This window comes from Lepidochelys kempii, chromosome 2 (assembly GCF_965140285.1).
Source record: "Lepidochelys kempii isolate rLepKem1 chromosome 2, rLepKem1.hap1, whole genome shotgun sequence".
NCBI classification, from domain to species: domain Eukaryota; kingdom Metazoa; phylum Chordata; order Testudines; family Cheloniidae; genus Lepidochelys; species Lepidochelys kempii.
The window spans coordinates 24,348,853-24,362,464 of record NC_136381.1 but is presented as its reverse complement, the minus strand read 5'-3'; the positions used below and the strand labels follow the sequence as shown (position 1 = coordinate 24,362,464).

At 42.2% G+C, this 13,612-nt stretch overlaps 1 protein-coding gene across 1 annotated transcript in view; it reads right to left on the bottom strand.

The window, feature by feature from the left end:
- The window catches only part of SNTB1 (syntrophin beta 1), a 184,458-nt gene that overhangs the window by 87,847 nt on the left and 82,999 nt on the right, over window positions 1–13,612 (bottom strand). The window contains exon 2 of the mRNA XM_073330230.2: window positions 12,719–12,935. Coding sequence (XP_073186331.1) covers window positions 12,719–12,935 — 217 coding nt within the window. The remainder of the gene's footprint in view (window positions 1–12,718; window positions 12,936–13,612) is intronic.

Below are 13,612 nucleotides of genomic sequence, written 5' to 3'. Positions count from 1 at the left end.
GTCATGCCTGACTAATCTAATTGCCTTCTATGATGAGATAACTGGTTCTGTGGATGAAGGGAAAGCAGTGGACGTGTTATTCCTCGACTTTAGCAAAGCTTTTGACACGGTCTCCCACAGTATTCTTGTCAGCAAGTTAAAGAAGTATGGGCTGGATGGATGCACTACAAGGTGGGTAGAAAGGTGGCTAGATTGTCGGACTCAACGAGTAGTGATCAATGGCTCCATGTCTAGTTGGCAGCCGGTATCTAGCGGAGTGCCCCAAGGGTCGCTCCTGGGGCCAGTTTTGTTCACTATCTTCATTAATGATCTGGAGGACGGTATGGATTGCACCCTCAGCAAGTTTGTGGATGACACTAAACTGGGAGGAGTGGTAGATACACTGGAGGGTAGGGATAGGATACAGAGGGACCTAGACAAATTGGAGGATTGGGCCAAAAGAAATCTGATGAGGTTCAGCAAGGATAAGTGCAGAGTACTGCACTTAGGACGGAAGAATCCAATGCACCGCTACAGACTAGGGACCGAATGGCTAGGCAGCAGTTCTGCAGAGAAGGACCTAGGGGTGACAGTGGACGAGAAGCTGGATATGAGTCAACAGTGTGCCCTTGTTGTCAAGAAGGACAATGGCTTTTTGGGGTGTATAAGTAGGGGCACTGCCAGCAGATCGAGGGACGTGATCGTTCCCCTCTATTCGACATTGGTGAGGCCCCATCTGGAGTACTGTGTCCAGTTTTGGGCCCCACACTACAAGAAGGATGGGGAGAAACTGGAGAGAGTCCAGCGAAGGGCAACAAAAATTATTAGGGGTCTGGAACACATGACTTATGAGGAGAGGCTGAGGGAACTGGGATTGTTTAGTCTATGGAAGAGAAGAATGAGGGGGGATTTAATAGCTGCTTTTAACTACCTGAAAGTTAAAAAGAGGATGGATCTAGACTATTCTCAGTGATAGCAGATGACAGGACAAGGAGTAATGGTCTCAAGTTGCAGTAGGGGAGATTTAGGTTGGATATTAGGAAAAACTTTTTCACTAGGAGGGTGGTGAAACACTGGAATGCGTTACCTAGGGAGGTGGTGGAATCTCCTTCCTTAGAAGTTTTTAAGGTCAGGCTTGACAAAGCCCTGGCTGGGATGATTTAGTTGGGATTGGTCCTGCTCTGGGCAGGGCGTTGGACTAGATGGCCTCCAGAGGTCCCTTCCAACTCTGTTATTCTATGATTCTAACTGTAAAACAATTTTGGCAGAAAATTGTCAACAAATCCTAGAGTCTGCTGTCTCAGCATCATAGCCCACTGCCACAGACATTCAGCCCTGCTCACACCCAAAATCACAATTTATTCCACCCACCTCTCACGTACGCCCACAGACACACTTGCAGTTTTGTCCTTTTCTCCCTCTCAAATGAGAGGGAAGTATGGGAGAATATGGCTCTCTTTCCCTTCAAGATGAGGAAGGAGTAAGGGGAGGTAGAATTGCATGGGTTTATAATAATACTAATTTGCCTCAAGTCACGTTAGATTCCATTAAACGTACAACCAGCACAGCACCCTTTGGCAGTCTGTGTGAGCTGTATTCCTCAATCAGGATCATTTCTCTTTCTCAAGGTCCTACTTCACACAAAATGTTAAACCATTACAAAGAAAATACTGTGGATAATAAATAACAGCATTATAGTATGATGATTAAATAATACTGGAGGTTAGAGCTGCGGGCAAGCTGGTGCCGTTATTTTAATATGACCTTGCGTCACTTTCATTCAGGACCCAACAGTGCACGTTTTGGAAACTTCTTTCCTTTACAGAGAGAAGTGCATCACTTGCTGTGTCTGATAGCTTAGGAGAGTGTCCTCACTTCACAGCTGGCCTCTCCCTTGGATCTGCAATGGCCTCTCTCACCCTACATCTTCTCTTAACGCCCCCTCTAACTGTTCTGGGGCGTGGCCCTCCACCAAGCCACATAAAAGCATAAACCCCTTCTGTGGTAGTCCAAATAAGAGTCCAAGCAAATTTTCAAACTAACAGCCCTCCTGCCCCTTAAGCTTCACTGTAGTTTCCTTGTCAGCTCTACCTCAGGGCTTCCTCTGCAGGAGCCTAGCCCACTCCTATAGAGTGCTCTCTCTATTGGTTATGTCTATTAAATCCTATCCCAAGAGTTCTGTCTACCAGAGAGACCTGTCTCCTCTATTATCTCTCCCCATCTGAGTTTCTCAATCTACTTACAAGGCCTATCTCCACCTCCTCTGGCTAGGAGGCAATAATAATTGGAGTTCATCCCCCTGCCTTGCAGGTAGTGGGGTTAAGCCCCATCATAAACAGATTATGCCTTTCCATTGTGCTTGGTGGTCTCCAAATCCCCAGAGAATTGTTTCTCAAAGCACAGGTTGAACAGGCCTAACATGGTGAGTTTAATATAGCAAGACATTTCAAAATTAAGGCTAAAACTGCAGTCTGACCTTGTTCTTAACTTATCTACATTTGTGTGCAAGTACCATAAAGCCTCCTAATAGTGGGTTATCTTTCATAACACATTGTACATGTTAGCCTAGCACAACTGGGTGATTTATGGATGATGGGATGGCAGACTGGTGTTTCAACTGTAATGTTGTCAATTTCACTCTTTTATAGATTTAAATTAGACCCTTTTAAGTTGTTTTATTTTAATGTAGGGTGAGTTGGGTATATCCCCCTCCTAGTTAGTTATCTGGTTAGATTAATATTAAACCCAATCCACCAGAAAAGCAGTAACCAAGATTCCAAATGTAAATCAGGAGTTTGACTCTAATAGGTTTGGTAACTTCTTCAAAGGACTTCTCAATATTCAAATAGCAAAACATGTCTGTGCCAATAATCTTACTTATATTATAATTAAGTTCTTGAGGCCTTTCATTCCAGGATATCCAAGTGTTTTAACAACCACTAGTTAAGGCTCACAACAGCCCTTTGAGGTAGGTAAGGTATCCCCAGAGACAACTTGGCCAAGGTCAGATACCAGCTTTGTGACAGAACCAGGAACAAGACCCAGGTCTCCTGATTTCCAGGCTTCTACATTCATTCTTAGACCATACTAACAACATAAAAGCACACACAAGTCACAAGCTAACAGCAACAAAAGTATGAAGAGAAGGTGAATAAAGCAGACTGTTAATATTTACTATTTGAATTACCACAGCACCAAGGAGCCCTGGGAATGGACCAGGACACCTTTGTGCTAGGTGTTGTTCAAACACAGAACAAAAATATGGTCCCTGCCCTAAAGAGCTTATAATCCAAGTATAAGACAAGAGACCACAGGTGGGGAGTACATGGAAACAATGAGGCCGGGTCTATCTTAATAATTAGATCAACCTAGCTACGTTGTTCAGGGCTGTGAAAAGTTTTGTGCGCTGAGCTCTGTTATTAAGCTGATCAAACCCTCGGTGTAGATGGAGCTAGGTCTATGGAAGAACTGTCCTACATACTGCCTCTTAGAGAGATGGATTGACTACATAGCTGGAAAAACCCCTTCTACACTGTAGTGCCATGGCTGTAGTGTTGACATGCCCTGAGACAATATTAGTCCACATGATAGGCAGAGGTCTCAAGTTGTTTGTGTGCATCATGGCAAAGGAGATATTTGGGGAGGGGTTTGAAAGAGGATAATGAAGTAGCTTTTCAGATATTCATAGGAAACTCCTTGTAAGCATGATGGGAGTAAGCAAGAAGGTGCTTGTTTGAAAATTTAACAAGTGGACAATGGAAGCCAGTACTGGAGGTAGGAGTCAGCAGCTTGATAGCAACTGACAGTTGATAGGTAGAGTGGAGATAGGCTATGAAGAACCTTGAGAGAGAAAACAACTCGCTTATGTTTGATGTGATAGAGAAGGGGGAGGTAATGGAGAGGTTCAGTGAGAAACGTGACACATTCAAAGCGATGGGCTAGGAAAATAATATTTGCAGCAGCATTCTGAACAGACATGATCAGGGCAAGACTGCACTTGTGACGGGCAAAAAAAGAGATGTTGCTATAATCAATATACGAGATGAGGAGAGCCTGGATAAAAGTTTTAGCTATGTGGATGGATAGGGAAGGCCATTATCTCAGAGATATTATCCAGAAAGAACTGGCAAGATTTAGACATAACTTGGATGTTTCTCAAGGAGCTGGCAGTTTCTCAAGGAGAAAACATTAACAGCACAATAGCAAACTTTTCCGATGCAAAGGAGGAACAGTAAGAGGCCAGGTTTCAGAGTAGCAGCCGTGTTAGTCTGTATTTGCAAAAAGAAAAGGAGTACTTGTGGCATCTTAGAGACTAACCAATTTATTTGAGCATAAGCTTTCGTGAGCTACAGCTCACTTCATCAGATGTATTCAGTGGAAAATGAGTAAGAGGCCAGTATGGCTCCATTGGGAGCTCTTTAATGAGCTGAAAATGAAAAAGGAATCCTACAAAAAGTGAAAGCATGGTGTTGGGGGCGATATAGGTGGTTGTTGTCTGCCCCAGCAGTACTTCCTACTGGTGGTACTCTGGGCTGTGTCACCCAGCAGAGGAGTGGGAGTGCAGCACAGCAGTGGGAGTCCCGGCCCCTCCCTGCTCCACCAGAGTCTAGCCCAGGGCCCACTGAAACAATTATTTGAAATGTTCAGCCTCGGGGCCACTTCCTACCCTGGCTTCTGTTCCTTTGTTGTAAATTCTGGTTCACCTTTCAGTCCTTTGCAGTCGTGTCTCGACGTCATCAACCTCAATGATTTAAAGAGCTGGGGCTGGTTGGCAGCAAGGCCTGGTCCCCGCCACAGGGGGCCTCTGTGGCTTTTCAGCAGGAACCTGCAACACACAACTGCCCCGTCCACCCTGACTGAGCTAAGCTGCTCCCTTCTGAGCTCAGCCTTCACTGTGAGCATACCTAGCAGGGGCGGTGAAGTGGGGTTTTCTGGGCTCAGAGTTGCTCCTCAACCCTTTCCTCACCACTGTGGAATTTGTACTCCCCATCACATATGGACAAATTGCTGAGGAGGAGAACAAAAGACTAGCACAAACATGTAGGAACAAAATCAGAAAAAGCAAGGCACAAAATAAGTTACACCTAGGAAGGGACACAAAAGGTTTTATGAAGAGGATCTTTAACTACATTACAAGCAAGAGAAAGCTGAAGGAAAGTGTAGGGCCTCTATTTAGAGGGAAAGAAGAGCTAATAACTGATGATATCAAGAAAGCTGAGGTGTTTAATTTCTATTTTGCTTCAAACTTTGCTAAAAAGGTTACTGGTGATCAGATACACAACACAATTAATATTAACAACAAAAAGGAAGGAACACAAGCCAAAATAGGGAAAGAATAGGTTAAAAATATTTAGATCATTTAGACATATTTAAGTCAGTGGAGCCTAATGAAATTCATCTTATGGTACTTAAGGAACTACATGGAGCAATCTTGGAACTGTTAGCAATTATCTTTGAGAACTCCTGGAGGATGGGTGAGGACCCAGAAAACTGAAAAAGGGCAAATATAGTTCCTATCTTTAAAAAGGGGAACAAAGAGGACCTAGGGAATTATAGAGCAGTGAGCCTAACTTCAATACCTGGAAAGATTCTGGAACAAATTATTAAACAATCAATTTGTAAGCACCTGAAGGATAATAGGGTTATAAGAAATAGCCAGCATGAATTTGTCAAAAACAAATCTTGCCAACCCAACTGAATTTCCTTCTTTGACAAGGTTATTGTCCTAATGGACAGGGGGAAGCAGAAGACGTGATATATCTTGATTTTAGTAAAGCTTTTGACACAGACCTACATGACAGTCTGATAAGCAAACTGGGGAAATGTGGACTAAATTACATTACTTTAAAGGTGGGTGCACAACTAGATGGAAGACTGCACCCAAAGAGTAGTTATCAGTGGTTCACTGTCACACTGAGAGGATATATCTGGTGGGGTCCCATGGGGTCAGTCCTGGGTCCAAAACTATTCAATATTTTCATTAATGACTTGGATAATGGAGTGGAGAATATGCTTATAAAATCTGCTGATGACACTAAGCTGGGAGGGGTTGTAAGCACTTTGGAGGAGAGGATCAGACTTCAAAACAACCTTGACAAATTGGAGAATTGGTCTTCATTCAACAAGATGAAATTCAATAAACGTAAATGCAAAGTACTACTCTTAGCAAGGAAAAATCAAACACACAACTACAATATGGGGAGTAACTAGCTAGGTGGTAGTACTGGTAAAAAGGATGTGGGATTATAGTGAATCACAATTTGAGTATGAGTCAACAACGTGATGCAGTTTCAAAAAAGGCTAATATCGTTCTGGGGTTTATTAACAGGAGTGTCACTTGTAAGACATAGGAGGTAACTGTCCCACTGTACTTGGCAGTGGTGAGACCTCAGCGTGGGTACTGGGTCCCATTCTGGGTGCCAAATTTTTTAAAACATGTGGGCGAACTGGAAAGAGTCCAGAGGAGAGCAACAAAAATGATAAAAGGTTTAGAAAAGCTGACCTATGAGGAAAGATTTAAAAAATTGGGTGTGTTTAGTCTTGAGAAAAGAAGTATGACTGGAGACCAGATAACAGTCTTCAAATATGGTAAGGGCTGTCATAAAGAGGACGGTGATCAATTGTTCTCCATGTCCACTGAAGGTAGAACAAGTAGTAATGGGCTTCACCTGAAGCAAGAGAGATTTAAGTTGGATATTAGGAAAAAAATTTCTAGCTATAAGGGAGTTAAGATCTGGAATAGATTTCCAAGGGAGATTGTGGAATCCCTGTCATTGGAAGTTTTTAAAAACGGGTTAGACAAACACCTGTCAGAGATGATCTGGGAGGTTTACTTGGCCCTGCTCAGCAAAGGGGGCTGGATTTGATGACTTCTTGAGGTTCCTTCCAGCCCTACATTTTTATGACTATGTGTCAGGACTTAAAAGAGAGGCCCAAATTGAAGATGATGCCCAGATTATGGGCCTGAATGAAAGGCAGAAAGGTGGCACTATCCACCGTGACTGAGAAAGTAGGCGGGGGGAAGGGTTTGGTGGGCAGGGAGAAGTTTAAGAGCTCTGTTTTAACCATGTTGAGCTGATGGCTAGACATCTACAAGTTGTGTCAGAGAGAGAGAGAGAGAGAGAGAGAGAGAGAGAGAGAGGCTATTTTAAATTGAACAGGAGTAGTCTGGAGTAGAGAAGTTGATCTGTGAGTCATCAGCACATAAAAGGTAGTTGAATTTGTGGTTGCAGATGAGATTACTCAGAGATATGATTTAGAGCAGGGGTCTCAAACTCAAATGACCACGAGGGCCACATGAGGTCTAGTACATTGGCCCAAGGGCCACACCACTGACCACCCCCACCTGCTTCCCCAGCCCCGCCCCCACTCCACCCCTTCTGTGAGGCCCCGCCCCTGCCCCCCCTCTTCCCACCCCTTCCCTGCTCCCATTCCAACCCCTCCCCTGAAAGGGAAACTCACCCATGTCACCCCTGCCCCCCAAATTTGAAAGAACAAGACATCCACCCACCTTCACACCAACACAAGAAGCAGGAATGAAACATGAACCAGCCTTTCCCCTGTTCTAAAGACTAGCAGCATGGATATGGCCCTGCAAAGCTTCAGGGGCCAAGAAAGCCACGTTTGAATCCCTCACCAAAAATCTTAAATTCTCATAAGCTAGAGCAACTAGTGAAACTGAGAATCCAGGACAGATGTTAGGTGCCAAGCTACGTGCTCTCCTCTCTTGTGGGTTTTATTAAAGGTACAGAACTCCCACTGTGAAAACACATATTTATAAAATGACTAGACAACACTTACAATGAAAGCTGACCTAATAAAACAGTTCATTGTTTTCTAAAACAGCTTTATTCAATATCGTATTACTGTGCCCTGCCCTCTGGTAAAACATGATCAAATTTTTATTCTGTCCTCATCCCTACACTGCTTATTTATTTCACTCACCCATTCTGCCTGGTCATTACGACTGTAAGCTCTCTGGGGCATGGGCTATGGAATTTACCAGAGAATAAACTTTCTAAAGCAATTTTTAAACTTACTGACAGAATTCTACATTAGGGTTCTAATTCTCTATACAATCACTAAGATGGTTTAAAAATTCTAGAACAAAAATTGTATTCTATATTATATTCAATAGGTATTTTCAGGAATTTCTATAGGACCCTACTGGCTTTACTATTATCTGCCTAAATACTGCCACTCTGTGCAGGTTGCCTAGCTAGCTATATGTCACTCAGGTGCTTGGCTGGATGGTTTTTGCTCACATACGCAAGGTTTAACTGATCACCATATGTGGGGTTGGGAAGAACTTTTCCCCAGGATCAGATTGGCAGTGACCATGGGGGTTTTCCACCTTCCTCTGCAGCATGTAGCATGGGTCACTTGTCAGGATCACCTGGGTATATCTCACTTAATCAATTCCCTGCCATTGCAGGGGCCCCGGCATTGGTGCACCTCGGTCCCTGCTATTCTCTACTGTGTCACATAATAGTAATTCTTTGGTCTAATTTTGGTTGTTGGGGGCTGGGGGCATGTGCTGGAAGATGATGGTGGCCTGTGATATAAAGGCGATGCTCTGGTAGCCCCATCTAGGCTTAAACTCTATGACTCTATGTCATTGTGAAATTGTCCTTAACTCCCTTTCCCATCAAAGGGCCCAGTGTTACAAATACTATGCTCATGAGTAACTTTATCCTTGAGAGCCAACCCACTGAATTTACTCTTTAGGATCACATTGCTTAGTCCAGCTGAACTGCTGCCAATGGGTAAAGTTACTCATGTGCACCAGTGTTTGAAGGATTAGGTCGAACACATTTTGTTTAGTTGGATAAATGGCAAGTGGGGGGTTTGAGTCAATGCAAAATGGCAGAAACCTGAATTCATTCAGCTTGGCCTCATCAGTCATTTTATCCAGCATGTGTCATGTCTTTTGCATACTGACCCCATAAATGTTTTTGCATCAGGTGCAAAAGAAGCTTTAAAAGCAGAAGGAAAACAAATCTCATCTAAGGAAAATCAGAAATTAACGAGAAGGTTGTTGTGCTACAGAAACATTTACTGCTTAGCGATATTAATAATTTTTCCCAGTCTTGAGTTACTGGGTTGGGCGCGGGAACTTTTCCTTTGAGACAGACATTAATCTCTAGTACTGCTATTGTATATGACACTTGTCAATAAAAGTGAAGGCAAACAACAGACTGCAGTAGTAATTACCTCAACCTAGTTTATTCCACCCTAAAATATAACAACACAGGCTCCTGTGTCTGGACCAGCATGAGTTAGATAAATAGTGCTAAAATGTTCTTTATGTTTCTTCCTTTCACCATGTTTGTGTTTCTTAAAAATACTGTCCTACTCCCTCAGACCTAGGATTGATTTGTATTGCATAGGACATTTTTTTCCTTGTGCTGATGTCTTTCAAGTAGCAATGAAAATCATATACCATCCTACTAACACTAAACTAATGTACAGAAATATGAGGAGAGAGAGGGATAGGCCTGGGTAACAATGCCCTGGGTCTGGTCTTTTGCAGGGGCTGAACCCAAGACCTGTGGATCTAAAAGCACGCAGTTTTACTGCTGAGCTAACAGGAACAGGTTTAAAGGCAGTCACAGACTCATGAACCTCTTTACATGGTCCAGTCTCTAGAAGGAGAACAATACCCCGTACAGCCCAAATTAGGAAACCAGACCTTGAATCTCCTCCGTGTCTGGAGAAATCTGGTTCTAGAAATCAAACTTCTTGACTCAAGCCCATCTCCAATTTTTTTAAAAAATGGTATTTCTTTCTCAGTCTCTTTCAACACAGGGGAACAACTGTGCTAAGTAAAACCAATTCAGGAGAAATCATGCTGTAATCTAGCCCCTCTAGCTAATCTACAAAATGGTTCTGCTGCACAGCTGTGACTATGTTGTATGCAGACCTCTTCACAACCATGTTTGGGCTTAGCCATATTTGAAAGTGATTTCAAATACAGTTTCAAGTCCTAGTATGGATAGGGCCTTAGTGCGGGCTTTGGCAGCCAGCTGATTCTGCTATTATAAACATTACAATAAAGTTACATCATCAGTTATCCATGATGTGCTAGGGAACAGTGTTATAAAAACCGTAGTGCACTGAACATGCCGTAACATAGTGTGGTCTTGCCTGTGTTTAAGAATGTTTTGGAATCAAGCGACTGTCCTGATCTAAGTTACAAAGGGTACATCTTCTAACCTGCATGATGATGTCATTCCACTACGGAAGACTTCCGTTCTGATATTCAGATATCTAAAAAAAGAAATTATGCTTATGTGACCCATAATATTCTGCAATTTCACTGCTCTTGTAGAGTAGCAAAGAGACCGTTTGGTTGTATGGAAAAATCCAGCATAGGGTAGTGTGAAATTTTGCATGCTGGCCTACAGTAAAAATCAGAAGTCACTCTTTCCACAGGAAACAAAAGCAACCAGAACAAAAAGCCAAACTAATGAGTGACATGGCTCTCCCACGCATTATTTCTTAGTAACACCAAGAACTGCACACGTCGCTACTATATTTTGTCATGGATAAAACTTGCATACTATTTACAAAGTATCGTGTACAACATGATGTTGGTCCCGCCAATGTTTTTTAAGCAAATTTTAGGGTCAGGATTGTGATAGAGGCCCAGAATTGCAACATAGCGAAAGAAGATTAGGCCTCACCTGGAGTATTGTGTCAAGTTATGGGTGACATATTTCAGGAAAGATGTGGACAAACTGGAGATAGTCCAGAGAAGAGCAACAAAAAATGGATAAAGGTCTAGAAACATGACCTATGAAGGAAGATTGAAAAATCTGGGTTTGTTTAGTTTGGAAAAGAGAAGACTGAGAGGGGACAGGATAACAGTTTTCAAGTACGTAAAAGGTTGTTACAAGGAGGAGGGAGAAAAATTGTTCTACTTAACCTCCGAGGATTGGACAAAAAGCAATGGGTTTAAATTGCAACAAGGGAGGTTTAGGTTGGACATTAGGAAAAACCTCTTAACTGTCAGGGTGGTTAAGCACTGGAATAAATTGCCTAGGGAGGCTGTGGAATCTTCATCACTGGAGTTTTTTAAGAGCAGGTTAGACAAACACCTGTCAGGAATGGTCTAGATAATATAGTCCTGCCATGAGTGCAGGGAACAGACTAGATGACCTCTCGAGGTCCCTTCCAGTCCTATGATTCTAAGAAGAAGGAGAAAACTCAAAGCATCTAAAACTAACATACAACAAATATTGTTATTCTCATAGTGGCCCATACAATGGAAATGGAGCGGTTTTTTGGTTGTTGTTTTTTTTCCCCATCAGGTAGCCCGTGATTGGGAGAACTGCAGGCTGGAAAGCTAGTGATGCAGCTGCCAATCTCTTATTTAAAAAACAACAACAACAAAAAACAGCATTCTAGAGTGATGGTCCAAACCACTACACACTGTAGCAATGACAGCTTGCAATAGTGATTTGGGTTGTTACTGCAGAAAACTGGACTACTCTTTTATAAGGGTTGACTACCACTAACCTTGCCAATAGCCCTTTGATGAGTTGGGGACCAGGAAAGGAAGCAAACCATAACAGCAATATGCACAAAAAAGGAAGAAAGAAAAAAAACCCTAAAAGAACGACAGAACTAGAAGTGGACAGGAGAGGTAGAGAAAATGAAAAGAAAATAGCCAAAATATTGGAAGGGAGCATGCATCCTTCAAACTATCATGAGGGATGGGAGTGTCTCCAGCAAAAAACAAAAGAATGGGGAATCATTGCCTTCCACAAACCCCACCTCCTCATTCCACATGAAAAGCTAACTCTGAAAATGTAACTTTCAGTCCCTCCGATGCGTAAGTGCTGAGAATCAAAAGAGTTCCCAGCAGCTTCTTTAAAAGCTTGTGTGCTAGAAAAGAACAAAAAGCCCATTGTTTGGATGGAAGAATCAGTCTCTATTTCCACCCCCTCACTGACTCTGTTGGTTCTTTTTGTTAGCAGCTGTTAAAATAGACGATAATGGAGCATGCTGGTGTGATGCAGCTGTTCCACATGTTATAAATAAGGGCCAGTAAGCTTATCTTATTTTTAGCATCGTGAAAAAATTTAAAAAGCCACAGAAAATCCCCATTTATTTTCTCAAATGTAACCTCTCTCACTCTCCCCTTCAATAGTCAGAGTTGCATTTAATGGACAAGACAATTAGGCTACTCAAAAAAAAAAAAAAAGCAACTTTGTTCCTTCTTGTCTGATCTTATTTATCTGATGCTGCTATTAGTGAGTGGGGATTGAAGAAAATCATACAACTGTGCGAACAGCAAAGTGTTAATTTGTGTATTTCTTATGAAAAATATTTGATTGTGCCACCAGAGCCTTTTTCCAGTACATTCCCCAAGGCTGATGAATGTGTATTTACCACAGCAATCTCATAGGCGTTATAAAATGCTTTGTTGTGAAGTGTTTGCAAAACACTTTGAGATTCTCACATGGAAGGAGCTTTGTAAAAGCCAAGGGCCAGATTATTATCTCAGTTCAATAGAGTTATAATCCAGAAGTATTCAGAGTAGCAGCCGTGTTAGTCTGTATCCGCAAAAAGAAAAGGAGGACTTATAGCACTTTAGAGACTAACGTAACAAAGAATCTGATTCTCAGTGTTATCAGCCACAATACTCAAGCTGTATAGTTAACAGCTCTAAGATGAATAATAGAATAGTATGTTTGAATGCATAAAATTAGGCCAAGACAAAGCCATAGCTTACCTGTTTTCAGGATCTGACACCGCCATGTTGCGTGTCACATAGCACATTTTGAGTGGAATTGTTTTTCTGTCTCTGTGGATGGTGAGAGAAAGCTGCGACAGTGGGTCAGAGGATACACCTCCCAACCGTGGAGATTCAGGTGGAGGTGTTTCCCACCCAATTTCTGAAACTGGAGAACCTTTCTTCACATACGGGGTTGCTTCTCGCATGTACTTCACTATAAAAAAAAAAAACAACAAATAACACTCAATAGATGCTTAGCTCCAATGTGAATTCTAACAATTATGATTATTTATTGTTTCTATTGGGCCAGCGTCATTGTGCTAGATGCTTTACAACCCCATAGGAAAATATGGATCCCACCCTGAATAATTTACAATCTACTTCAAAATGACACAATAAGTTGGTCTGGGGCTGGGAGAAGGAGAACAGAGGTAACAGTGAGAAGACTAGGTAGATTCACAGAGGGACCATTATGATCATATAATCAGATCTGCATAACACCAGTCATAGAACCTCACCCCATAATTTCCATATCAAGCCCATAACTTTTTTTGCACTATAGCATCTCTTTTTAAAAAATAATCCAGCCTTGATTTAAAGGCATCCAGTCTGTCTTGACTTAACGACTTCAATCCCCTAGACCCCTAGGTAAATTGTTGCTATGGTTAACTACCCTCACTATTGAAAATTTGCACCTTATTTCTGGTATGAATGTGCAGTGTGGTTGTAGCCATGTCAGTCCCAGGATTTTAGAGAGACAAGGTGGGTGAAGTAGACCCAAAGAGGAGCTCTGTGTAAACTTGAAAGCTTGTGTCTCTCACCAACAGCAGTCCGTTCAATAAAAGACACTACCTCACCCACCTAGTCTGAATTTGTCTAGTTTCAGTTTCC